This window comes from Dreissena polymorpha, chromosome 6 (genome assembly GCF_020536995.1).
Source record: "Dreissena polymorpha isolate Duluth1 chromosome 6, UMN_Dpol_1.0, whole genome shotgun sequence".
Taxonomy (NCBI): Eukaryota; Metazoa; Mollusca; class Bivalvia; order Myida; family Dreissenidae; genus Dreissena; species Dreissena polymorpha.
Window position 1 is genome coordinate 44,796,831 of NC_068360.1, and position 25,921 is coordinate 44,822,751.

Sequence of the window (25,921 nt, forward strand, 5' to 3'; positions counted from 1 at the left end):
TTGTAAGTTGTTCACATTTAATCTTGCAATGAAACAAAAAATCCTACAAATATATTATATTATCATTCAACAGTATTTAGAAGATGCTAAAAAATCAGATATTTTTGATAATCAGATATTGTGAATCAATATATCAGTGGGTACTCGGGTGCATTTGCCGACAAAAGTCACATTATATGGATTCTAAAGACTGGGACTTGAAACTTGTGTTTACAATTGCACTTTTATAACTTGTATATAAAACAGTACAACTTTTATAACTTGTATATCAAACAGTACAACTTTGTGTTCTGCTTTATATTTTTTTAATTCACAATTTTGGAACTACAAAAATCATAAAACATAACAGTGAAACCAGAATATGGCATGCAGTGAGCTTACTACATAGTATACCATGTATAAATGATTTATTAGTCAGTACTTGAAACTAGTAAATATTTACTTTTTTGTTCTTCATTATCAGATAATTCACAGTTACTATGAATACTGTCAAAAAGTCAAACAAATGTTGTGAGCATAAAGGTATATTTTTTCCAATGAATTTCTTTCAGTACAGAAGGAAAAAATTAAGATAATGATTAAAGCTTTATTACCTTAAATCAAAATGCTAATTGCAAAATGTTAGTAATTGCAGTCATACAAAGTAATTGCAGTCATACAAAATAATACAACTTACACAAAACATACAATTTCACACAAAAATGTTAATTATAAACAAATTGATGAAAAAGTCTAACGAAATAAAAAATATCACAGTTATGCGGTTGTTCAATAGTCGAGTTGACGATGGAAATCCGAAAATCATGTTCTGGGTAAGCCACAAAACCGTTGGAAACCAGTTTAGGCCATACCGTCTGCAATATTAAAAACAATTCATCCTAAATATGTCTTGATTCAACATGACCAGCCTTGCCTTGTGAAAATGGGGCTTAAGACATGTGCATAAAAAAATCCAATATTAGCCTGTGCAGTCCACACATGACAATCAGCCTGTGCAGTCTACACAGGCTTATCATGGATGACTTTTATGAAATTTTTGTTGGAATTAAGTCTCTTAACCAAAATCCAGTTTTAGCAATACAAGTGTTGTCCCAGATTATCCTGTGTGGACTGCATAGGCTAATCTGGGATGACACTGCCCATATACATGTACATTAAGCCCAGCTAATCTGGGATGACACTGCCCATATATATTAAGCCCAAAGTCAGTCTCACATGACTTTGACACATTACTGTGTCTTTAAGATAATTGAGCCTTTGTATGCCTTAAGAGCTAAAAGCGATGGAAAACCAAAAACGAAGGTCTGTGTTGTCCACAGGAATGTGCTAAACATGGCAAAGCCCTTCTTCCTGAAAGAAATTTAAGCAGATAGTTCATCTACTAATTGCACATTGAAATCATTGATTTTGCTACAGATGAAAGAAAATTGTATTTAACACTTTACCCCTTAAATACGTATTTTTATGTATTTGTAGTCCGTTAGAAAGTTAAATTTGATTAAAAACCTTTCTTACCAAATTCAAGTTTTAAAGGCATCATTAATAACGCTTAGATACTGGTGAGCAGCGAACAGTATAAAATCTGAACAGACTGCGAGTTACTTGCAGGCTGTTCTAGTTAATTGCTGTTTGCACATAGCCATTTTCACTTTGCTTCTGAGTGGGCAAGGGTTAATATATCCAATCAGCAACACAAATGAAGACCATTTGCAGCTGCCACCGGAAAAACACTAAAGCAGTAAAGCTGTATCGATACTATTAACTTTATCAAAATAGTAAGAATTAGTGCTTAATGTTCAGAACCTTCATTTCCAGTGTGTGTATCATGTTTTTCAGAAATGTTGTATTTTAAACAGCAAACAACCAGCAGATCGAAGACAATTAATGTTATAAACAAGGCTTAATGTTCAGAACCTTCATTTCCAGTGTGTGTATCATGTTTTTCAGAAATGTTGTATTTTAAACAGCAAACAACCAGCAGATCGAAGACAATTAATGTTATAAACAAGGCCATGACATGGTCCTACTTAATTGCATGCAATTAACAGGGCTACTTGCTATCATCTTATCACAATTGACTACTTAATTGGCATGTAGTAAACAGGGCCCACCTCTGGAAATAGACTGCCTCTCCTCACATATCAAATCACATCATATAATTATCTACGCAAATTTCTTATGTTTTCTTGCCAGAATCAGAAATCAACAAATTTACATGTCTTTGATAATGTCAAATTAAAAAACCAAACATGAAAATTTCCTGCTGGCAAATATGAATTATTTTACAGTTTGTTGTTGACTATAGCCATACGAGGAAAACTGCCCCTCCCTCTAGCAGCAATGTATTTCACTGGACCAGAGCCGGTTGTGCCGGGTCAAAAACTAGGTCACTAGGTAAAAAAACAACAAAAAAACCTTGTAAACACTGTAGAATTCACATTTCATGCCCAATATTCATGTAACTTTGTCAAAATGTTTGTCTTAATGATATCTTTGTTGAGTTCAAAAGTGGTTCCGATCTGTTGAAAAACATGGCCACCAGTTTGGGCGGGGCGGGGCAGTTTTCCTTATTTGGCTTTAGAGAAACCTTGAAAACACTCTACAAGTCACAATTTTTGCCCAATCATCATGAAAGTTGGTCAAAACATTGGTTCAATTGATGTCTCTGACGAGTTCGAAAATGGTCGAGATCGGTGAAAAAACATGGCCGCCAGTGGGTGGGGCATTTTTCTCTATATGTATATAGTGGCAGTTTTCCCTATCTGGCTATAGAGAAACCTTGTAAACACTCTAGAAGTCACAATTTTTGCCCAATCATCATGAAAGTTGGTCAAAACATTGGTTGTATTGATATCTCGGACGAGTTCGAAAATGGTCGGGATCAGTGAAAAAACATGGCCGCCAGTGGGCAGGGCATTTTTCTCTATATGTATATAGTGAAAACATGTGAACACAGTAGAAGTCACATTTTTGGCCCAATTTTCATGAAATTTGCTCAGAACATTTGTTTTCTTCATACGAGAGTCGAGTTAAAAAATGGTTCCAGTCAGTTGAATAAGATGGCCGCTGGGAGGGGGGCAGTTTTTTCATTATGCCGCCCCCCCCCCCCCCTTTCAAAGATGTTTTACTCATGTCGGTCCGTCCGTCCACCAGATGGTTTCCGGATAATAACTCAAGAGCGCTTATGCCAAGGATCATGAAACTTCATAGGTATATTGATCATGACTCGCAGATGACCCCTATTGATTTTCAGGTCACTAGGTCAAAGATCAAGGTCACGATGACCTGAAATAGTGAAATGGTTTCCGGATGATAACTCAAGAACACTTATGCCTAGGATCATGAAACTTCATAGATACATTGATCAGGACTGGCAGATGACCCCTATTGATTTTCAGGTCACTAGGTCTAAGGTCAAGGTCACGGTGACCCAAAGCAGTAAAATGGTTTCAGGATGATAACTCAAGAACGCTTATGCCTAGGATCATGAAACTTCATAGATACATTGATCATGACTCGCAAATAACCCCTATTGATTTTCAGGTCACTAGGTCAAAGGTTAAGGTCACGATGACCCGAAATAGTAAAATAGTTTCCGGATGATAACTCAAGAACGCTTAGGCCTAGGATCATGAAACTTCATAGGTACATTGATCATAACTCGTAGATGACCCCTATTGATTTTCAGGTCACAAGTTTAAAGGTCAAGGTCACAATGACCCAAAATAGTAAAATGGTTTCCGGATGATAACTCAAGAACGCTTAGGCCTAGGATCATGAAACTTCATAGGTACATTGATCATGAATCGTAGATGACCCCTATTGATTTTCAGGTCACTGATCAAAGGTCAAGGTCACGGTGACCTGAAATAGTAAAATGGTTTCTGGATGATAACTCAAGAACGCTTATGCCTAGGATCATGTTACTTCATAGGTACAATGATCATGACTCGCAGATGACCCCTATTGATTTTCAGGTCACTAGGTCAAAGGTTAAGATCACGGTGACCTGAAATAGTAAAATGGTTTCTGGATGATAACTCAAGAGCGCTTATGCCTAGGTTCATGAAACTTCATAGGTATATTGATCATGACTCGCAGATGACCCCTATTGATTATCAGGTCACTAAGTCAAAGGTCAAGGTCACAGTGCCAAAAACGTATTCACACATTGGCTGTCAAGGTCACGGTGACTCAACTTAGAAAAATGGTTTCCGGATGATAACTCAAGAATGCTTACGCCTAGGATCATGTAACTTCATAGGTACATTGATCATGACTCGCAGATGAAATAATGATGAAACTTGACTAGGATGTTTGTCTGGACAATATCTAGGTCAAGTTTAACATTTGGTAAAGATTGAATGAACCGACTTCTCTCAGGTGAGCGAACTAGGGCCATCTTGGCCCTCTTGTTTAACTAAACTGAGTTATCATTAAAGCAAATGTTCTGAGCATTAAGTTTCATGATTATTGGGTAATTTTTTTTAATTCTAGAGCGTTCGCAAGCTTTTACTAAAATTTGACCAAGGTGCCCGCTTTTGAACTCGGATGAGATCTCAGGGACAAATGCTCTGACCAAATATCATGAAGATTCTACACTAAAGGTGGCCTCTTAAGTGTTCACAAGGTAAATGCTGATGGCGGACAACAAACGACGGACCAATTCTTGTCCAAATTTTTTTAATTATGAGAATACATGAGTCCTTTTTTAACACAAAGGAATTTTAAACAAGCAATGTAAATATGTCCCCTACCGGCGCCACCATTGTCACAATTTTTTATTATTTTTGTAATATTTGTTGCCATAGCAACCAGAATGTTTGACGTAGGAAGAAAATGAAACGACGTGCATAATGTCCATATTGCCATCTGTCTATGTTTCAAGTTTCATGAAAAAATATGAAGAACTTTTAAAGTTATCGCAGGATCCAGAAAAGTGTGACAGACTGAGGGACTCACGGACACACAGAGCGCAAACCATAAGTTCCCTCCGGTGAAACCGGTAGGGGACAAAAAATCACTTCAATTTTGACCAAGAGTTTGCTGCTTGTATGAATTCAAGAAAAAATCATGTTACAGGCTTTTTACAGGCCATTTGGGAAAAACTCAATTTCGACATTGCGAATTTTTGTGTGTGAAAAGTCAACTAATAAGGGATAAACTCATTTAATATAACTTATTATGATAATTCAAACTGTAAGAAAAAAAACGTATAAATTATAGTTATTTACGTTAGATTTAATTGAAATACAATTTAGATATAATAATCATAAGACACTAATTTGATTTTGTTGTTGTCCGTTAAACAGACCCATAGGTACGCCATGAAAAGGCCTGATTAAACACAGTTTGTTTAGTTACCTGCAGACATAAAAGGTATAAATGGCTTCAGCAGCATGTGCTGCGATGGCAGCATACAATCTGAAATAGAAATAGATAGTCGGGAATTGTTTATGCAAAATCAAGGCCCAATTACTGTAAAAATTAGTGCAAAAGTGCCTTACTGGTAATCTTCAATACTTCTTCAGACAGTTTATCTCTCTTGTAAATACAAACTTAATGGCTTTCGAGAAATTAAATCAAAAGATTAAATAAATTTTTGGAGGCATTCATGTACAAAGTTAACAAATGATAGCTTTTTTACATTTGTAAATAAAGTAATGTTACATATTAATGAAAGAAATATTTATCCCAACAAAAATGCATATATAAATTAATATTAGTAAGATACAATAACAAAACAATACAAACATTAAATAGCAAAGCTGAAGTTGCTGCGTGTGCATGTATCTAGCCAGGGTGCCTATAGGACCGAGGTAATCAAGGATAATACTTCCAGGGTGGTAGAGGGTCAACTGCAAGAGTAGAATGAGCATTCTTGGGTAAGTGCAGGGTTACATATTGTTTTATATTATTTTTTAGAGTGCATGGACATATATGGGATCTCACAGAGATGTTTTTCACCTCTGAAGGGATTACATGCCAATGCATTTTGGCCGAAAAGTTATTACTTAGGGGTATGAAGGGGAATTGAAATCTCATGGTTTAAGATAAGTTAAAGGGCGAAAGGGAATCATTTGAAGGAATTTTCCTAAGGAAATGACACCTGATAACAACCCCTAATATTGAAGGAAAAAAGCACAATCAAAGCTAGAGAAATATTCTCTTGGCTTACATGTTGTACAGCTGGCCCAGTCTGTTATTGTGCATGTATCTAGCAAACGTTCCAACAGGGCAAGGACAACGCTCTCTGGGTGACGCAATGCCAGCTGATATTTCAACAAGGATAATAAAATAAACACATGACAATAAATTATATTTTAGATGATGCATTGTATATGATTTTTGTATAAAAAACTTGCTTGAGGTCCTTGTATAGCCTAACAGGTGTAAACAATTCCAGATAAACTTAACTTATATGTTATAGATTTTTTTACCTATTTATTTTAGCTCAATTGCAGTGAAAGCCTAGGGCTAATTGAAACACAACAGCAGCCTATATAAGTAAGTGTGACAATATGTTAAGCAACAAAAAGCCCTACAACTGTAAATTCTAGCTAAAGAAACTTCAGCACTTAGGTTTTAAAGTACTGACTATTCATTTTAATGTTGTGCAAATTCAGAAACATGCAAAACATCATTTTAAATAAATGATAAAGCCAGAACACTGAGATATAAGTATTCAAATTATAAGAACTAAGAAAGTGAGGACAAGAGTTACTTTGAAATTTCTACTTCAACATGGCTGGAACATCAATATCCAGGGGTGTGTATAAAACAGTAAGTAATTTGAAGAAGTCGATTTTAATATGACATAGTCCAGCTCTAAAAAGGGTGACCACATATTATGCTCAATGAGTAAGTTAAATATAACAAGAGTTCTGCGGTCAGAGAAATATGCCCCCAAAACAGGGCTTTGTACTAGTGAGCCTATTCAAATTTCAATAGTGGTCATCTACTGTCCATGGCCAAGGCACATGTGAAGTATCAAGCCAATCGGTAATTCGTTGACGAGTTATTGATCGGAAACAATTTTCACACTTATTGTGACCTTGACCTTTGACCAAGTCACCCCAATTTCAAAAGGGTCATCTTCTGTCCAAGGCCAATGCACTAGGGAAGTATCAAGCCAATCAGTCGATTCGTTTACGAGTTATTAATTAGAAACGATTTTCCCACTTATTGTGACAGTGACCATGACTTTTAACCTTGTGATCCTAATTTTGATAGGGGTCATCTACTGTCCATGTCCAATGCACATGGGAAGTATCAAGCCAATAGGTCAATTTGTTGAAGAGTTATTGATCGGAAACAATTGTAACACTTATTGTGACAGTGACCATGACCTTTGACCTTGTGATCACAATTTCATTCGGCGTCATTTACTGTCCATGGCCAATGCACATGTGAAGCATCAAGCCAATTGGTCCATGCCTTGATGAGTTATTGATCGGAAATGATTTTCACACTTATTGTGTCAGTGACCTTGACTTTTGACCAAGTGACCCTAATTTCAATAGTGGTCATCTACTGTCCAAGACCAATGCACATTTCAAGTATCAAACCAAATGGTCATTCTGGTCTCCTTGGGAAAAAATTTGGGTCTGTAGGTAGGGATTTTTTTGATACATGTATTACATCTTATATTGAGAAATATATCTATAATATTTGCTTTGTTTGCTTTTTTCAATATTTATTGCCGAATGTATTAATAAAATTTCATACTTTTATATTAAAAACTATTCAGTCATTTTTTGAAATAATAACTGTATTAGCCAATGAAATGGCCTGAAAGCATAAAATACAAAATGGGAGCAGAAAGTTATGTGAAATGAACGAAATGAAATAAAAATGAACACAAATTTTTTATTTATTTTTTTGGCGACCCCAATAAAAAGTTGAGGATCCGGCGATCGGAGCGGACCTATTATTGATCAGAAACGATTTCACACTTATTGTGACAGTGACCTTGACATTTGGCCATGTGACCCCAATTTCAATAGGGGTCATCTACTGTCCAAGGCACATGTGAACTATCAAGCCAATCGGTCGATTCGTTAACAATTTATTGAACTGAAACGAACTGGTCTACCGACTAGTTGCAATTATTAAACTCTCAGTTTTATAACCCAAAGGGTTGCGGAGAGCCGCCACAGCAAAAATTATCAAAGGCTCTGAGAGTACGTATGGACTAGTCTACCGACAGACAGACCAACCGACAGACAGACTAACCGACATCCAGCAAAACAATTTACCCTGTCTACTTCGAGGGGGCATGATAACGCACAACCTTCATACAATCATATTCTTAGCAAATGAAGTTATTATGAACACACCCACATTCATACTCATAGACAGTCATGGTAATGTAAGTAGACTCTAAAAATGTCAATATGGATTGTCATGTCCGACTTTATTGGAATTTACTTACATAGAACACAAACATTAGAATTATGACGAATGTCCATTCTGGATTTCTTGGCAATCGGTAATAATTGGGATCAAACTTTGCACCCTTCATGTTTACAAAATAGGATAACCTGTGAGGATCTCCAAAATCTGCATCCGTTTGCTCATGCGTACTGCAATGTTTTGATTCAGAGAATGGCTTACTTCGAAGACCCGATTTCGGATGGTATTTTTGCTGGTTTGAATCAAGAACTGTTTATAAAACAATATAATCAAAGAAAGCTCATTAAAGTGTTTATTAAATAATAAAAAAGAGTTTTGATTCGTTATAAATTCACAGTGTTGAACAGTGTGTAAACAAAAAATGTGATAAATGACAGCCGGTCCATACAATAACCGAAAAGCACCGAAAAGCACCGAAAAGCACTCAATTTCTCTATATATATATGCAATATATCGTTTTTAGTGTATGTTAACGAGTTTAATTAGTAATAAATGGTTATATGATTGTATGTTTATACTACATTGTGCCCAAAATGGTAAATATCGGCAATTACCGACCGAAAAGCACTTCATGTGGAAACCGAAAAGCACTCAATTTCTCGCTATATATGAATATTTGCGTTTCTATTGTGTGTAAACGGATTAAATTAGTTATAAATGGTTATATTTCATGCATATTTATACTACCTTGGGTTTATTATGAGGTATTAAGCCCCAAAATTGGATAAATATCGGCAATATACCGACCGAAAAGCACTTCAAGTGAAGACCGAAAAGCACTCAATTTCTCGCTATATATATATAATATTTGCGTTCCTATTATGTGTAAACGGTTTAAATTAGTTATAAATGGTATATTGCATGCATATTTATACTACATTGTGTTTATAACGAGGTATTAATGCCCGAAATTGGATAAATATCGGCAATATACCGACCGAAAAGCACTTCATGTGAAGACCGAAAAGCACTCAATTTCTCGCTATATATGTGAATATTTGCGTTTCTATTGGGTGTAAACGGATTGAATTAGTTATAAATGGTTATATTTCATGCATATTTATACTACCTTGTGTTTATAACGAGGTATTAATGCCCGAAATTGGATAAATATCGGCAATATACCGACCGAAAACCACTTCATGTGAAGACCGAAAAGCACTCAATTTCTCGCTATATATATATAATATTTGCGTTCCTATTATGTGTAAACGGTTTAAATTAGTTATAAATGGTATAATGTATGCATATTTATACTACCTTGTGTTTATTATGAGGTATTAATGCCCAAAATTGGTTAAATATCGGCAATATACCGACCGAAAAGCACTCCCGCGACAGCAGAAAATCACCGAAAAGCACTCAAGTTCTCTATATATACATGCAAGTTAACTATAAGGGCCGATTTTAATGGATTGAAAAGATGTACATATTTATTTAGTCAAAGTCTGTTTATATTGAAACTTAATTTTAATGTCTGAAGGCATCATTAACAACTTGTGAACGAACGGCCGGTACGCTTCTTTAATCAGCACAAAGCAGTTTGGAAATAGATTTTCGCACCTTCAATTAATTATATTCCAGATAATGATGAGAAGTTGTGTTATGATCGGCGCCTTTCATTCATGTCCGAACAGTGCGGCTCGTGTGAATTAATGTACAGTTTTGTTGATTTACATGTGCTCAATTATTTATTCGATGTACGATGTGAATCTAATCTTAGTTTTAGTGCAGATTCGTTCATACGACACAAAGACACTATTTTATGTTACGGATCTTTTCGGTTTAGAGGACTGAGACATTCATGTTAAAAATCAAATATAATATATATTTTTTATAAAAAACAGGTAGCAAGTTATAAATATATCGGCAATGTACCAACCGAAAAGCATTTCATGGTGTTTATCATCTTATACGTAAATTGATGTATATGTTTTAAGTATTTCTAATTGACGTGAAACTCTTGAATAGAAATTGCAGCATGACTTTTAGTTAATGTGCTTTGTATTAATAATAGCGATTTTAATCGTTCCATTAAAACCATTCATTGCGCGAGTATCTAGTGTACGCTGGTAACTTAACACGCATTTTATTATGACTATTAATTAACAGCTCAAACACAAATTTAAAAAGGGGCGTGTGCGTTAAATCAATTACAATGGATTATTGAAGATACAAAAAAATCAACATGTACACTTGAAATTCAATAGCTCCCCAAATGAGTGCAGAAAAAACAACGTGTCAACGTGTCACGTATATTTCCCCTCCCTTACCTACCTGAATTAATATTGCAAAAAAACGTGTCAGCAATGCTTCTCGTATGACAATCCTCCCCCAATGACTACTTGCTATACAATCAGTATCATTCGAAAATGGATCGTATTTAATTGTGGTTCCTTCTTTGAACTTATGTTGACGGCCGACTTTTAGAATAGCTAGTGCCAGTAATAAATGTATTTCTTTAAATTCACATGTTGTTTTATGGTATTTAATCTATCTTATATATATGTGACTACGTGCTAATTTTTGGAGAAATGAAAGATTCAAATGTGTCTTATATATATTTTATCCATGTATTATGTGTATTCAGTTTTCATGCGAAAATATATCTTATTTCTTAATTTCCACCATCACACTTTATTAGCGCAGCGCCGACTCAGTAAATTAATTAATGTATTAAAAAAAAAGTGCAGCGGTGAGGTGGATCAATTGTTAGTGCACACCACTTCAGCAATAAATGAAAGTTATTTTGGCTGTAAATCCGATATTTCCAATACAGTAGCCATGTTCCTGTGTATTGAGATGATAAGATCACCACAGCAGGTTGCTAATACACAGTGTAGACTGAAATGAAAACAGTTATTTTGGCTGTAAATCCAATTCCAGTACAGTAGCCATGTTCCTGTGTATTGAACTGATAAGATCACCACAGCAGGTTGCTAATACACCGTGTAGACTTCCACTGTTTTATTATAGTAATTGTTATTTACCTGCTTGGGATAAATGGTGTATTCATTCGGGTCTGATGGTGTATTGTAATATATATAATTCTGATAAGAAACAGTAGCACACAACAGGAATTTGGTTGATAAAAATAACTGATGTATTTATTGAAAGTGAAATTTGCCCAGAATAGTTGTATAAAATTTTTCGTCTAGCGGCCAAGTGCATTAATCCCGATCGCTGTTGGGTATTTTACTGTTTAGTAACACCTTAATACCATCATTTTTAAACTGATAACGGAAATAAAGAAATATCTTTTTTTTGTTAAGTATACGTGCTTGAATTAATGTTAAATTCTGATAAGAAACAGTAGCACACAACAGGAATTTGGTTGATAAAAATAACTGATGTATTTATTGAAAGTGAAATTTGCCCAGAATAGTTGTATAAAATTTTTCGTCTAGCGGCCAAGTGCATTAATCCCGATCGCTGTTGGGTATTTTACTGTTTAGTAACACCTTAATACCATCATTTTTAAACTGATAACGGAAATAAAGAAATATCTTTTTTTTGTTAAGTATACGTGCTTGAATTAATGTTACATCTTTTAATAATAAAATTTTAAAATAAAAAATTTAAAAATAAAGCTATAACATTATACCGCTGTTGGGTATTTTACTGTTAGTAACGCTCGATTGGTCATTGTCGGCTCGGGTAAAACTTACATGTACCCCGGGTACTCTTAAGTAACTCATACTCATGTTGATGCAGTTTTTCTTAACAGAAGTTTGTTTAAGATAATCGTAAGCGCGTTTTACGACATCGGATTTTGGGCGGGAAATACAACTGGGGTACAGTCTAATATCGACCGGGTACATGTAGGTAGTACCCGAGCCGACAATGACCAATCGAGCGTTAGTAAGCCATTAATACTCACAAAATCGAAACCAGACATGTACATATTAGCTGAACTAAATTCAACTGACAATAAAGAATTGACATAGAAAATAAAATACAAAGCATTGCTAGCTATTATAGCTGTCGTGATTGTCAAATGTAAACATCGGCGAGGAACTGATCAACAACATCTGTATATATACAATTTGAATATATTATATTCTCGTAATTCCAAAAAAAAAAATAGAAAAAGAAAACAATAAAAAATATCATTTTAAATAATAGCAGTTGTACATAGAAATAAGAAGTGTTACATTGATTCATTGATAAAGCATTCATATACTTGTATATATGTACTATTTGTTATGTATAGTTGTAATTCTTTATGTTATGAATGTTTATTCACTTGACAAAACCAGGTATGATACATGAAGCAAAAGCATTTCTATCGGTACCCCATTTCTATCATATTGACGCGTGTGCGCAGCGGGTAATCAGATTGCGCGCTGCGTGTATTAAGACTATCGCACCTTCAATCGGATGCTATTTAATTAACACCCCGCTGATAAGATAACAGTATTAACACCTTCGATCAGTTGTGTTGTAATTAAAACTCACTGATAGTTTACCTGTGCATTCCGTTGATATTTATATCTGAAAATAAATGAAACACGATTTAAATGCCCCGTCGTATAGATTTCTTTACAAATCTTAATGATAATCATACCTGGTTTTTTATCATTGTTCACATTTGTTATTATAATCATGATCTTGAATTTTATAACTTTTGTACCTTCTTTGCATATGTCTATGTAACATAGTTGTATCTTTGTTTATTTTGTTTAATCTATCTTTTATTCTAACTTTACTACCTTCTTTGCATATGTTTATGTAACATAGTTGTATGTATAGTTTATCAATTTTTATTCTATGTTTTTTATATTATGTACCACTTATTAGTTAGTATGTACCATATATTTATATACACATTGCGTCCCATATGCCGGTGTATGTCCTGGATTTTTTCTTACATATCATTACTTTCTATAATCATAATCTGATTTGAACTTGAGGGTAACATAATCATTGACAGACAAGCTTATCTTAAGCTGTGCAGTTTTATTTCATTACAAACAGCTGCAAATATTTAATTTCTTGTTTATACAAATGGGACTATTTCCGTTTTTTTTTTATTTCTTGCATAAATTTTCGGGAATATTTCGGCCTTTTTTTCAAAATTTGGCTCTTACAAGAGGTGGCCTCCACGTGGCAAGAGCTGGGCAACATATTCATTATGTTGGCAAACTACCTCATGTATATATGAGTCGTGTTCTGGGAAGAAAAAGGGGCTTAATGCATGTTCGTAAAATGTCATCCCAGATTAGCCTACGCAGTCCGCACAGGCTAATCAGGGACGACACTTTCCGCTTTTATGGTATTTTTAGTTTCAAGGAAGTCACTCTTCACCGAAAATCACGTTTGGGCGAAAAGTGTCGTCCCTGATTAGCAGTGCGGACTGCACAGGCTAATCAGTGACGACACTTTAAGCACATGCATTAAGCCCACTTTTCTCAGAACGCGCCTCATATATATATATAGTGCTTTATTTTCAAACTTAAATCAATATTTAACGAAGTCATCATTGATTATATTAAATATAGAGAGAAATTGAGTGCTTGTGCTTTATCTTTAAACTTAAATCAATATTTAACGAAGTCATTATTGACTAAATAAATATGTACATCTTTTCAATCCATTATAAACGGCACTTATAGCTTAGTTTCGTTTATATATAGAGAAATTGAGTGCTTTTCGGTGATTCTGTGCTGTCGCGGGAGTGCTTTTCGGTGGCCACCAAAAATAGTAATGAGCTTTATATTTAAACTTCTTACTTAATGAAGTCATTATTGACTAAATAAATATGTACATCTTTTCAATCCATTAAAATCGGCCCTTATAGTTAACTTGCATGTATATAGAGAACTTGAGTGCTTTTCGGTGATTCTCTGCTGTCGCGGGAGTGCTTTTCGGTCGGTATATTGCCGATATTTAACCAATTTTGGGCATTAATACCTCATAATAAACACAAGGTAGTATAAATATGCATGCAATATAACCATTTATAACTAATTTAAACCGTTTACACACAATAGGAACGCAAATATTATATATATATATAGCGAGAAATTGAGTGCTTTTCGGTCTTCACATGAAGTGCTTTTCGGTCGGTATATTGCCGATATTTATAAAATTTCGGGCATTTATACCTCGTTATAAACCCAAGGTAGTATAAATATGCATGAAATATAACCATTTATAACTAATTCAATCCGTTTACACCCAATAGAAACGCAAATATTCATATATATAGCGAGAAATTGAGTGCTTTTCGGTCTTCACATGAAGTGCTTTTCGGTCGGTATATTGCCGATATTTATCCAATTTCGGGCATTAATACCTCATAATAAACACAAGGTATTATAAATATGCATGAAATATAACCATTTATAACTAATTTAAACCGTGTACACACAATAGAAACGCAAATATTCATATATATAGCGAGAAATTGAGTGCTATTCGGTCTTCACATGAAGTGCTTTTCGGTCGGTATATTGCCGATATTTATCCAATTTTGTGGCTTAATACCTCATAATAAACACAAGGTAGTATAAATATGCATGAAATATAACCATTTATAACTAATTTAAACCGTTTACACACAATAGAAACGCAAATATTCATATATATAGCGAGAAATTGAGTGCTTTTCGGTCTTCACATGAAGTGCTTTTCGGTCGGTATATTGCCGATATTTATCCAATTTTGGGGCTTAATACCTCATAATAAACACAAGGTAGTATAAATATGCATGAAATATAACCATTTATAACTAATTTAAACCGTTTACACACAATAGAAACGCAAATATTCATATATATAGCGAGAAATTGAGTGCTTTTCGGTCTTCACTTGAAGTGCTTTTCGGTCGGTATATTGCCGATATTTATCCAATTTTTGGGCTTAATACCTCATAATAAACACAAGGTAGTATAAATATGCATAAAATATAACCATTTATAACTAATTTTAACCGTTTACACACAATAGAAACGCAAATATTCATATATATAGCGAGAAATTGAGTGCTTTTCGGTCTTCACTTGAAGTGCTTTTCGGTCGGTATATTGCCGATATTTATCCAATTTTGGGGCTTAATACCTCATAATAAACCCAAGGTAGTATAAATATGCATGAAATATAACCATTTATAACTAATTTAATCCGTTTACACACAATAGAAACGCAAATATTCATATATATAGCGAGAAATTGAGTGCTTTTCGGTTTCCACAGGAAGTGCTTTTCGGTCGTTAATTGCCGATATTTACCATTTTGGGCACACTGTAGTATAAACATACAATCATATAACCATTTATTACTAATTAAACTCGTTAACATACACTAAAAACGATATATTGCATATATATAGAGAGAAATTGAGTGCTTTTCGGTGCTTTTCGGTGCTTTTCGGTGCTTTTCGGTTATTGTATGGACCCAATGACAGCCGTTAAATCTGACACGCAAAAAGTTTTTTAATTCTATTCATTGCCAATTTATTTGGAAAACATTTTATCCTAAGTAATTCAGAGAAAATAACCACTATAAACACATATTTATATACATAAAACACTTCAAATTAAACAAAACATTTTCATTAAGATTAGTCATATGATTAATATTTGAATAACTTTCGGATGTTATAATTTCGGATGATTTGTATGATGTCATGCTATATTTTTGTTTTCTCTAGCAATGTAAATATACATTTTTAATAATGATATACTTGTCATGATTATATTTTGTAAGGTTATAGTAGATACATGGTCTACTCATAAACGCAATGATGTGGGTAGCAGCTTGATATATATATATGCAGAGCTCCAGATAAGGGCCGTACAACCGTAAATACGGCTTTTTCATGAAGAATTACGCATTTATTTTTTATAAACTGGAAGTACAATTACGACTTTAATATCCCTTTTACGCATTTACGGAAAAAAATTGGCCGTACTGATACGTCTGCGTCCACGCGTCGTGATTTGTTGGTCTCTAACCCAGGGCTTTTTTTAAGCGGACGCCCGCTTGCCAGTGCCGGTTAAATTCGTCGCGGGCAAGTGATTTTCCAAAGTAGATAGTCCGCCGGGCAAGTCCGTTTGGTATTAGCATACTTGCGGTATTTTTTCGACTTTTCCCCTTGTATCTATTTATTTCCTTTGGATCAATATATTTGTTTATCAAGTACAAGTAAAACGAGATTTGATTGGTCGCTTGCATTGTATAAGCCAATCTAAACGCTCAAAACAAGTTCTACTCGCCAGACGTTTCAACATGGCGGACGGTAGCGTCCAGCCGATCTTTTCTATTTTTAATAAAAGTAACTCGAAACACTCAAAGGAACAAACCAAAACAACCGAAAAAGAAAGAAAGTGAAAATATGAAAATGAATCACGAAAGCGTAAACTGTGAATAACTTGCGTGTTACATATTCACAGTTTAAAATAGTGAGAAACTCTTCACCGAAGACATCATGATGATTTTCAATCTCTGAACAATCATTTTCACAGTACTATTTTAAGCCCTCCCCCCTTTTAATCTATGCCATAACTTGTATAGATATAGTGACAAGTATATTGTTTTAAAATTTTAATAGTAATAAACTTTTCATATGTATTGTATTCAATAGTGACTATTCAATGAAATAAAACTGTCCAGATTTTGTTTTGTTGACAACTTTATATTATAAAAACGATTATTATTTTATTGTTGATACATTGAATATAGCTGAAATAAAATCAAGAATAATAATGCATGTGAATCAATGCTTTAAAGATCAAATGACAATAAAAAATAGACTTCAAAATAGGGCAACCAGTTTTTAATGAGGGCAAGTAGATGTTTAAAGTCACTTGCCCCCCGGGCAAGTGAGTGTCAATTTCTTACATTAACCCCTGCTAACCTAACGGCGCTTTTCGTTAATTTAGATTTCCGAAAAGTTGTAGACTGGGTTCTGGAATTATTGTCCATTCTGCCGCATGATTTCTTTTAAGTCGTAAACCCGTCGGAAACAATATGTCTGCGCGCAATGGTAGGCCAGCTAATTAACCGAAGGCTGTTCAAAGCTACACTTTGTTGTCATATAAAGGCTACGGTGTCGTCTAACCATCCTGACATTCAATCTGTAATCCCAGAAAAAGACATTGTCGCCCCAATATTTAACGATTTGATTGCATTGGTGGCTAAAAACGTTAGAAAACACGATGGAAAACTGATGAAACAGCGACAAAAATGGTCATTTACCAAACTAACTAGTTGACTTGTGTTTTATTGTCAATAAAAATGAAGAAATAGTATTAGTCAAGAGATTTAATGTTAAGTTGTATTTGCATCATAATGCAAAATGGAAAACTTAATAAAGTAACTGTTTCAGAAGCTAAATGCATTTATTATAATTGCTGCAAATAATTCTGTGAAGTCAGTTATACACCCTTCAATATCCAAGAACACGGGTAGTACAGTACTACCTGTATTTTGGGATATGGTAGTACAGGTACTAATTGATTTTCAGCGGTACTCCTTTTCTTTCAGTCAGTGGCAGTACCGTTACTAATTTCACAAATCCTTATCTGGAGCTCTGTATATGCTCTCAGCGATAACATACTTACTTGTCTTTCACATGAAATACAGGGCTTACCCTGCATTTGCGAACTAAAACAATCTTTATCATTGACTTTTCTTTAGGTAAATAAATTTATTTTTGGCTACAATGTTGTATTTATAAACCACATAAAATAGCCAAAAAAGACTAGATTTTGCCATTGAAAGGCCAATAGTGCAATACATCCAACACAAATTTTGAGCCAGAAAAAGCCCTCAAACAATAAACAGGGAACAGTGTTCCAAGGGCCATACGCTCTGAAATGGGGCGTCTCCTATTTTCCATTTAATCTCAAGTAACAAGTCTTCTTCGGTGATAATCCCTGTTCACTATTTGCTAAAAATTTACCACTTGCATGTTGCGTGGTAATTGTTTGTTATCATTTGTTTAGAATATATTTTAAGAGGGATGTTTTGCCAGACAAGCACAACTAATGCTGTTGCCGTTTATTGTAAATTAAAGCATTTACATAGCCTTGCTTTCAACATATGTATATAGCTCATATTTGATGTCCAATATAGATCATATAAAAAAGACACTTTATATTTCATCAACAATTTTTGTTAAACATTTTTTAGTTTAGTTGCATCTTGTATTTTGTAGAGGGATTTTCTTTAAACTTCACATTGAAACAAGCATGCAAACAAACACAACCATTGCATTCTCATTCCTCACTATAAATAGAAATAAATGTCACTGGATTCAAAATATTTTGTAAAATTTAAGTTATATAATTGACAATGTATTCAAAATCATACAATACTTTATATGTTGTATCTTCTTTGCAAAAATTCTTTTACATGTTGTGATGGCACAGAGACAAAAAGTGTCAAACATTGAGTTATTATATGAAAATGACATATATTGTCATTATATGTAAAATAACCAAATGACTGGTATTAGTTTTCATATTTTTCCAAAATAAATGTATTTGTTTTTTTTTCTAAAATAATTTTATTATAAAGTGTAATTTTGTCACGTCAAATGCAAAAGCTTCAAACTCAGTAACTGTATTTTCATTTTCAGCTACATTCACATATGAAAGTGGACCGTTAAGTTACACTGACTTTCCTCACACAGATGAGCCTGTGTTCATTCTTGGAGAACAATACAGTGTGCTGTATGGTATGAACATTTGGTTGACTTTTGTATGTGTTTTTTTGCGCATTACATCATCTAAATGTGAAGAAAACTATCAATGGTATGACTGTGTTATTTAAACAAATTATGTACTTCAATTTGGTGCTATTTTTTAGCTCACCTGAGCACAACATGCTCATTGTGAGCTTTTGTGATAGCCTTTTGTCCTTCGTGCGTCGTCAACATTTTGCCTTGTGAACACTCTAGAGGCCACATTTATTGCCTGATCTTTATGAAATTTGGTCAGAACATTTGTCCCATTGATACCTCGACTGAGTTCGAAACTGGGTCATGCTGGTTCTAAAACTAGGTCACTAGGTCAAAAACCTTGTGAACACTGTAGAAGTCACATTTGATGCCCAATCTTCATGTAACTTTGTCAAAATGTTTGTCTAAATGATATGTTGGTTGAGTTAAAAAATAGTTCCGGTTCGTTGAAAAACATGGCCGCCAGGGGGTGGGGCAGTATTCCTTATATGGCTATAGAGATACCTTGTGAACACTCTAGAAGTCACAATTTTTGCCAAATCATCATGAAACTTGGTCAAAACATTGGTTTCATTGATTTCTCAGACCAGTTCGAAAATGGTCCAGATCGGTGAAAAAACATGGCCACCAGGGGGCGGGGCAGTTTTCCTTATATGGCTTTTGTTAAACCCTGTTAACACTCTAGAGGCCACATTTATTGTCCAATCTTCATGAAATTTGGTCAGAAGAAGGTCTGTATGATATATTGGATGAGTTCAAAAATGGTTATGTTTGCTTGAAAAACATGGCTGCCAAGGGGCGGGGCATTTTTCTTTAAATGGCTTTATGGCTATAGTCAAACCTTGTGAACACGCTAGAGGCCACATTTATGGTCCAATCTTCATGAAACTTGGTCAGAAGATTCATCCCAATAATTTCTTGGATAAGTTAAAAAATGATGCCGGTTGGTTGAAAAACATGGCCACCAGGGGGCGGGGCATTTTTCCTTATATGGCTATAGTAAAACCTTATTAACACTCTAGAGGCCACATTTATTTTCCGATCTTCATGAAACTTGGTCAGAAGATTTGTCCTAATGATATCTTGGATGAGTTCGAAAATGGTTTTGGTTGCTTAAAAAACATGACCACCAGGGGGCGGGGCATTTTCCCTATATTGGCTGTATATCATGCTTTTGTAAAACCTTGTTAACACTCTAGAGGCCACATTTATTGTCTGATTATCATGAAACTTAGTCAGATGATTTGTCCCAATGATATCTTGGATGAGTTCGAAAATGGTTCCGGTTGGTGGAAAAACATGGCCGCCAAGGGGGCGTGGCATTTTTGCTTATATAGCTATTGTTAAACGGTGTTAACACTAGAGGCCGTATTTATTGTATGATCATCATGAAACTTTGTCAGGAGATTTGTCCCAATGATATTTTGGACAAGTTCTAAAATGGTTCCAGTTGCTTGAAAAACATGGCCACCAGTGGGGGGGGGGGGGGCATTTTTCTTTATATGGACTTATGAAACTTAGTCAGTACATTTGTTTAAATGATATCTTGGATGTGTATGAAAATGGTTCTGGTCTGTTGAAAAACGTGGCTGCCAGGGTGTTCACTAGTCATGAAAGTTGGTAAGAACACTTTGTTTTAATGACATCTTGGGATGCACAGCATAGGTCAGTTCCTTTGAATCTCAGTTCAGCGACTTTCGGCCTTACAGGCCCTCTTGTTTCCATTTATAATTAACAATGTATATAGTGCATTGCAGTCCATTGACTGCAAATGACAATTTCAAAAAGGCATTCCTCAGAGGCTTAAATATACATACATGTATGTGCATTTTTTGCTCACCTGAGCACATGGTGATCTTTGTGACAACCTTTTGTCTGTCCTCAATTGTCCTTTGTCTATCATCTATATTTACCTTGGTAACACTCTACTGGACACAACTATTGCCAATGTTCATGAAACTTTGTCAGGTCACTAGGTCACTAGGTCAAAGGTCAAGGTCACAGTGACAAAAAAAGTATTCACGCAATGGCTGCCACTACAACTGAAAGCCCATATGAGGGGCATGCATGTTTTACAAACAGCCCTTGTTTTACCAGAAATGTCTGTCCTCCATTGTCCTTTGTCTATCATCTATATTTACCTTTGTAACACTCTACAGGACACATCTATTGCCAATGCTCATGAAACTTTGTCAGGTCACTAGGTCAAAGGTCAAGGTCACAGTGACAAAAAAGTATTCACGCAATGGAGGACAGACATTTCTGGTAAAACAAGGCCTGTTTGTAAATAGAGAAATGATTATTTTATTATTTAGCTCGGCGTTTTCGGCGAAAACCCAAGGTATTGTCATAGCCAGCTTGTCGTGTCGTCCGCTGTCCGCCGTCCGATGTCCGCGTCGTGCTAAAACTTTAACATTGGCTCTAAAATCAAAGTGCTTCCACCTACAACTTTGAAACTTTAATGGAGATGCAACTTGATGAGTTCTTCATGCCACACCCATTTTCGGGTCACTAGGTCAAGGTCACTGTTACCTCTAAAAAAAAAAAAAATCTGACAAGCTTTCATTTATTCAAAACTGCACCCATAGCCGAGCGTGGCACCCGCTATGCAGTGCTCTTGTTACCTTTTATCCTCATCCCGACCAAGTTTGAAAATTAGGCATCATATGTATTAGTTCATGTAATACATATGATGCCTAATTTTCAAACTTGGTCGGGATATTTGTTCTAATAGTTTCTCAGCTCTCATAAAATCTGTGTAAACATTAAGTAAAAAGTAAACAAAGCTAGGTTGGAAATCACCAGTATTACACAAATACCTTGAATGCTGATCAAATCAGTTAAGTTTTTTGGGGTCTCATTTTTGCATTTTGTATTTAAAAATGCTTAAGGGATAATTTTTATTGCAGATTTGGCAGAAATAAGAGATGATGTAACATCCAGATTGTGGTTTACATACAGAAGAGGATTTCCAAATATTGGTGGGTGATGGAAGATTTTCACTTGCGTGTTGTCATTTTTCTTATCATCATATAATAAATAGACTTACCAGTATGTATTGAAAAATATATTTGAGTAATTTAATGATATGTTATTATACGTTTCAAAATTGAATAAAAACAAATAGTTTATCTATTATAATATATTGGATGTTTCTTAACAACCTGTTCTAATGACATCAGAGATGACGTTGACAAAAAATATGAATGAAGCACGTATATGTTGTTGTCATAGAATTGTAAAACAAGGACAAATAACTTATATATATGTATATATGTAGATATTCCTTAAAACATAATATTTTACTTGTGTTATTTTTCCACTCAAACTATCACAGAGTGGATGTATTATTGAAAAGCATCTGTTTCACTATCAGATGTTATAAGTACCTATTTCTTGTAGGACAATGTGCAGTATTAAATAACAATAAAACTTTAACACAAATACAAATTCGAGTTTGTACATAAAAAAAGGCGTTAGGCACCACATGTATCACATTTCAACATTAAAACTACAAATCTGTAATTACCACAAATCAACTGACCTCCGTCTTAGGAAAATGGGTCTTATGCCATTTGCAGCCAGCTTAGCTCCAGCACAGTCTAAGAATTCAAGCAGTTGGGTCAGTAGCAAACCTGTCCATTAATGAGGCCCCAAAACATTGCACGACTTTAAAGCAGACAGCATAACTCCTGTACAGACTGAGTGCATGAGCAAGCTGGTCTGGACGTACGACTGTCGATGGCCTATATGGCTTAAGACCCATTTTTGTGTAACGCAGATCAAATACAAGTTAGAATCAAAGTGATCTTTGTGTGTTTCCAATTCCTCAGGCGGTACAGGTCCCTCGTGTGATACTGGCTGGGGCTGCATGCTGAGATGTGGACAAATGATGCTGGCTCAAGCTTTAGTCAACAGACACCTTGGCAGAGGTATTGATAAAAACTATATTGCATTTTCTTAACACAAACAAGAAGCTTATTTTAATTGTTTGCATTATATTATTTGAACTATTTCTCCACAACATATCACTTCATTCCTCAGTAATGTATTACAGTGAAGTATTTTGCTGTATTATACATCACGTTGTACCATTATGCACCAAGGATTTGCAGAATTGGGAGGTATTTGTATCTCTATCACAAGCTGTAGTTTAATCTTTTAGTTTTGTTTAAACCTATTTATTTTAGCTTGATTGAATAGAAAGCCTAAGGCTTATTTGAAACGCTCTCGAGTCTGCTTTCTGGGACTAGAACCAGTACTTGGGTTGTATGGGGATGATTAAAGGAACACTCCAACAGTGAGGATCAAACCCGTGACCTCCCAGTCACTAGGGGGACACCATACCCACCACGCCACAGCAACCTTAAACCTTTATCAGACAATTGATACTACTGGCCACTTCAACTCTATGTCTTTCCCCAGGTTGGCGTTGGCACAGTTCGTCCAGTAAAGATGAACGCTACAGACGTATCCTGGAAATGTTCATGGACAAGAAAAGCTCCTACTTCTCAATACATCAGATTGGTATTGAAACCGCAGATGTTCAACATTTATTATGAAAATCATGTTTGATAAAGTTATTACACAAATGACTGCCCCTTAACAAATGATCAGTTATTGTCATTGTAAATTGTTTATACCACTTAATCAAATATAACAAATAATTAGTTATTGTTATTGTAAATTGTGAATACCACTTTATCAAAAGCTCGTATATTAAAAAGTTTATTATCGCTCTACCTACATGTATTTATATTTGAAATACTTAAAACTGTACAGGACTCTTCCTGTCTATGTAAAGCGACCTTTGGCTCCTCATTTTGTGGAAGATGAGTTGCAAACTTCTCAAAATTGTTAAAAAATGATTCGTAACTTTTTTAAAGTGTGAAAAATAAGTCCGGATTGTCTTTAATTTGTGAAAAATTGTGGCAAACTTCTTAAAATTGTGAAAATTTTAGTCACAAACTTCTCAGATTTGTAAAAAAACTGTGATTTTCCAGATGGAAAATAAAGCCCTGCTGTATCTATGTTAGTGTTTTACTCGAGGATCTTTGAATAGCATGGTACAACCAGACAACATATCTACTCTCCTTTTTCAGCCTCTATGGGGGTGTCTGAAGGAAAAACTGTCGGGCAGTGGTTTGGACCAAACACAGTAGCGCAGGTGCTGAAGTAAGTCATATCAGAGTGAAAAAAAATTCATTTCAACTTCTCAGTGTTGTTGTATGTGTGTGTGTTACCAATTTATGAGGTCATGGCAAACCAGAGGCTGCATTATATGAAGATTTAAAGTGTTATCTCTAAACACTCGTAACACGCCCAAATCACTTCATTATTACCTTGACATTGACTTACCTTTGGTCTCAAATGGGCCATGTAATCATTAATGGCTGGGCTTTCGCTGTGGGGCAAGTGCTTTATTGAACACCACATCTTGTTTTTGTAACAAAAATAAACACAGAATTAAGACGGTATCCCAAAGGCACAAAATAATGTGTTTTCTCAAAAATCAACCCAACATTTCCCAAATATGGCCAATAAAAAGAATATTAGCACCATGTATTATAATACAAAAATTTCATTTCAACGTTGTATTTCACTGATATACAATTGGAATAATGTAATTGAAATTATACCTGAATTACTCTTAAGTTTTTGGACACTCAAAATTTTTGGAGAACCCCTTTTGTTTTAGCCAAAATAATAATTTTTTGTCACTGTAAATTTTTGGTCTTGCAGGTTTTCGTCCATAATTAATGACTCATTTTTGTTCATATTATGTTATTTACAGCCCTATTTTACCAGATTTCTTCCTTATTTTCACTTAACTGGTGACACTTGGATCATAGGTTTTTACAGCTGGACATTATAATGTAAATAATCATGTATACCAGTATTAAACAATGGTTTCACCCAACATCATATGAAATGATATGATTTGAAGAAAGCAGTATGTTTAATATTTGTACATTGGTTATGCCCCCGGATCGAAAGATCGGGGGTATATTGTTTTTGGCCAGTCTGTCTGTCTGTCTGTCATTCATTCATTGTGTGTGTCCCAAAACTTTAACCTTTGTTAAAGTTTTGCGTTAACTTTTGCAATATTGAAGATAGCAACTTGATACTTGGCATGCATGTGTATCTCATGGAGCTGCACATTTTGAGTGGTTAAAGGTCAAGGTCATCCTTCAAGGTCAAAAGTCTAAAAAAAAACAAATCCAAGGGAAGTTATAAGCTTTAAAAGGGAGATAATTTCTAAACCTGCAGGGCTCGCGCTGTCGTTCGCCACTTGAGCCATTTGCGAAAATATTGAGAATTTGGCTCAAGAAAAATCCGATTTGCGAAAATGCTAAAATCTCGTAAAATTTCATTAAAAACAGCCGCCATTTTAACCCGAAACTGATTTTCTATATTTTTCTCTTTGTTTCAATGAAAGTATTCGCAATTTGAACAGTGAACGAAAACCGGTCTGCACCTCTATCGAGATTTTGCTTGACCTTATTGTTATTGAAGTGCACATGGTAGCTGGCCAATCAAAACTGAGCTCGCTTACACATGAAATGACGTTGTCGAATGAAACGTAAAAATGGGTGGAGCTTTGAATACACAGTTAATATTGTCGAATGCAAACAAAATAGCGGCCGGTCGCAAATGTCGCCTTATAAGATTTAAAATGAAAATAAACGTATAAATAAATTAATTATTTCCAAGCTGACTATCGATCTAAATTAAAGAGTGATAATTAAATAATTAGTTCTATGTCGTTGATGTTACACCTTTCTGCCGATTTTCGATTGAAATGAAAAGGTGATAATT

General features: G+C 34.8%; 2 protein-coding genes and 1 long non-coding RNA gene across 6 annotated transcripts in view; 1 reads left to right on the top strand and 2 right to left on the bottom strand.

Annotated features, from left to right (window-relative positions):
* On the bottom strand, nucleotides 1-8,585 carry LOC127833471 (transmembrane protein 254-like). 3 transcript variants are annotated; one of them, XM_052358741.1, is made up of 4 exons: nucleotides 8,435-8,585; nucleotides 5,755-5,858; nucleotides 5,365-5,424; nucleotides 1-1,350 (listed from the first exon to the last, which is right to left on the bottom strand). In XM_052358741.1, exons 1-4 carry the CDS (start codon nucleotides 8,522-8,524, stop codon nucleotides 1,230-1,232), a joined length of 375 nt encoding a protein of 124 aa, XP_052214701.1. In that variant the 5' UTR covers nucleotides 8,525-8,585; the 3' UTR covers nucleotides 1-1,229. The 3 variants fall into 3 exon arrangements, 1 of the variants encoding a protein (XP_052214701.1); XR_008027430.1 differs by lacking the exon at nucleotides 5,755-5,858 and having other exon boundaries at nucleotides 8,435-8,570; XR_008027429.1 differs by lacking the exons at nucleotides 5,755-5,858; nucleotides 8,435-8,585 and adding an exon at nucleotides 6,179-6,248.
* Nucleotides 8,524-25,921, top strand: part of LOC127833470 (cysteine protease ATG4B-like) — a 26,922-nt gene continuing 9,524 nt past the window's right edge. The window contains exons 1-6 of one of the 2 annotated variants that reach the window (XM_052358740.1): nucleotides 8,524-8,638; nucleotides 19,001-19,099; nucleotides 22,012-22,083; nucleotides 22,936-23,034; nucleotides 23,528-23,629; nucleotides 24,205-24,277. In XM_052358740.1, the coding sequence (XP_052214700.1) occupies nucleotides 8,608-8,638; nucleotides 19,001-19,099; nucleotides 22,012-22,083; nucleotides 22,936-23,034; nucleotides 23,528-23,629; nucleotides 24,205-24,277 (476 nt within the window). In that variant the 5' untranslated portion in view covers nucleotides 8,524-8,607. Of the gene's footprint in view, nucleotides 8,651-19,000; nucleotides 19,100-22,011; nucleotides 22,084-22,935; nucleotides 23,035-23,527; nucleotides 23,630-24,204; nucleotides 24,278-25,921 lie in introns of both variants that reach the window. The other variant, XM_052358739.1, reaches the window with a different exon arrangement.
* LOC127833473 (uncharacterized) lies at nucleotides 14,360-15,610 on the bottom strand. The gene is made up of 3 exons (XR_008027432.1): nucleotides 15,478-15,610; nucleotides 14,905-15,095; nucleotides 14,360-14,522 (listed from the first exon to the last, which is right to left on the bottom strand). It is a non-coding gene; the product is annotated as an uncharacterized LOC127833473 (long non-coding RNA).

What these genes read in the sequence shown, in the direction of transcription:
- LOC127833471 (XM_052358741.1), bottom strand. Translation starts at nt 8,524, where the DNA reads ATGAAGGGTGCAAAGTTTGATCCCAATTATTACCGATTGCCAAGAAAT. An exon ending in TTCTAATGTTTGTGTTCTAT is followed by an intron (nt 5,859 to 8,434) that starts GTAAGTAAATTC and finishes CTACTCTTGCAG; the next exon opens with TTGACCCTCTACCACCCTGG. An exon ending in CTTCAGCTTTGCTATTTAAT is followed by an intron (nt 5,425 to 5,754) that starts GTTTGTATTGTT and finishes TTTCTATTTCAG; the next exon opens with ATTGTATGCTGCCATCGCAG.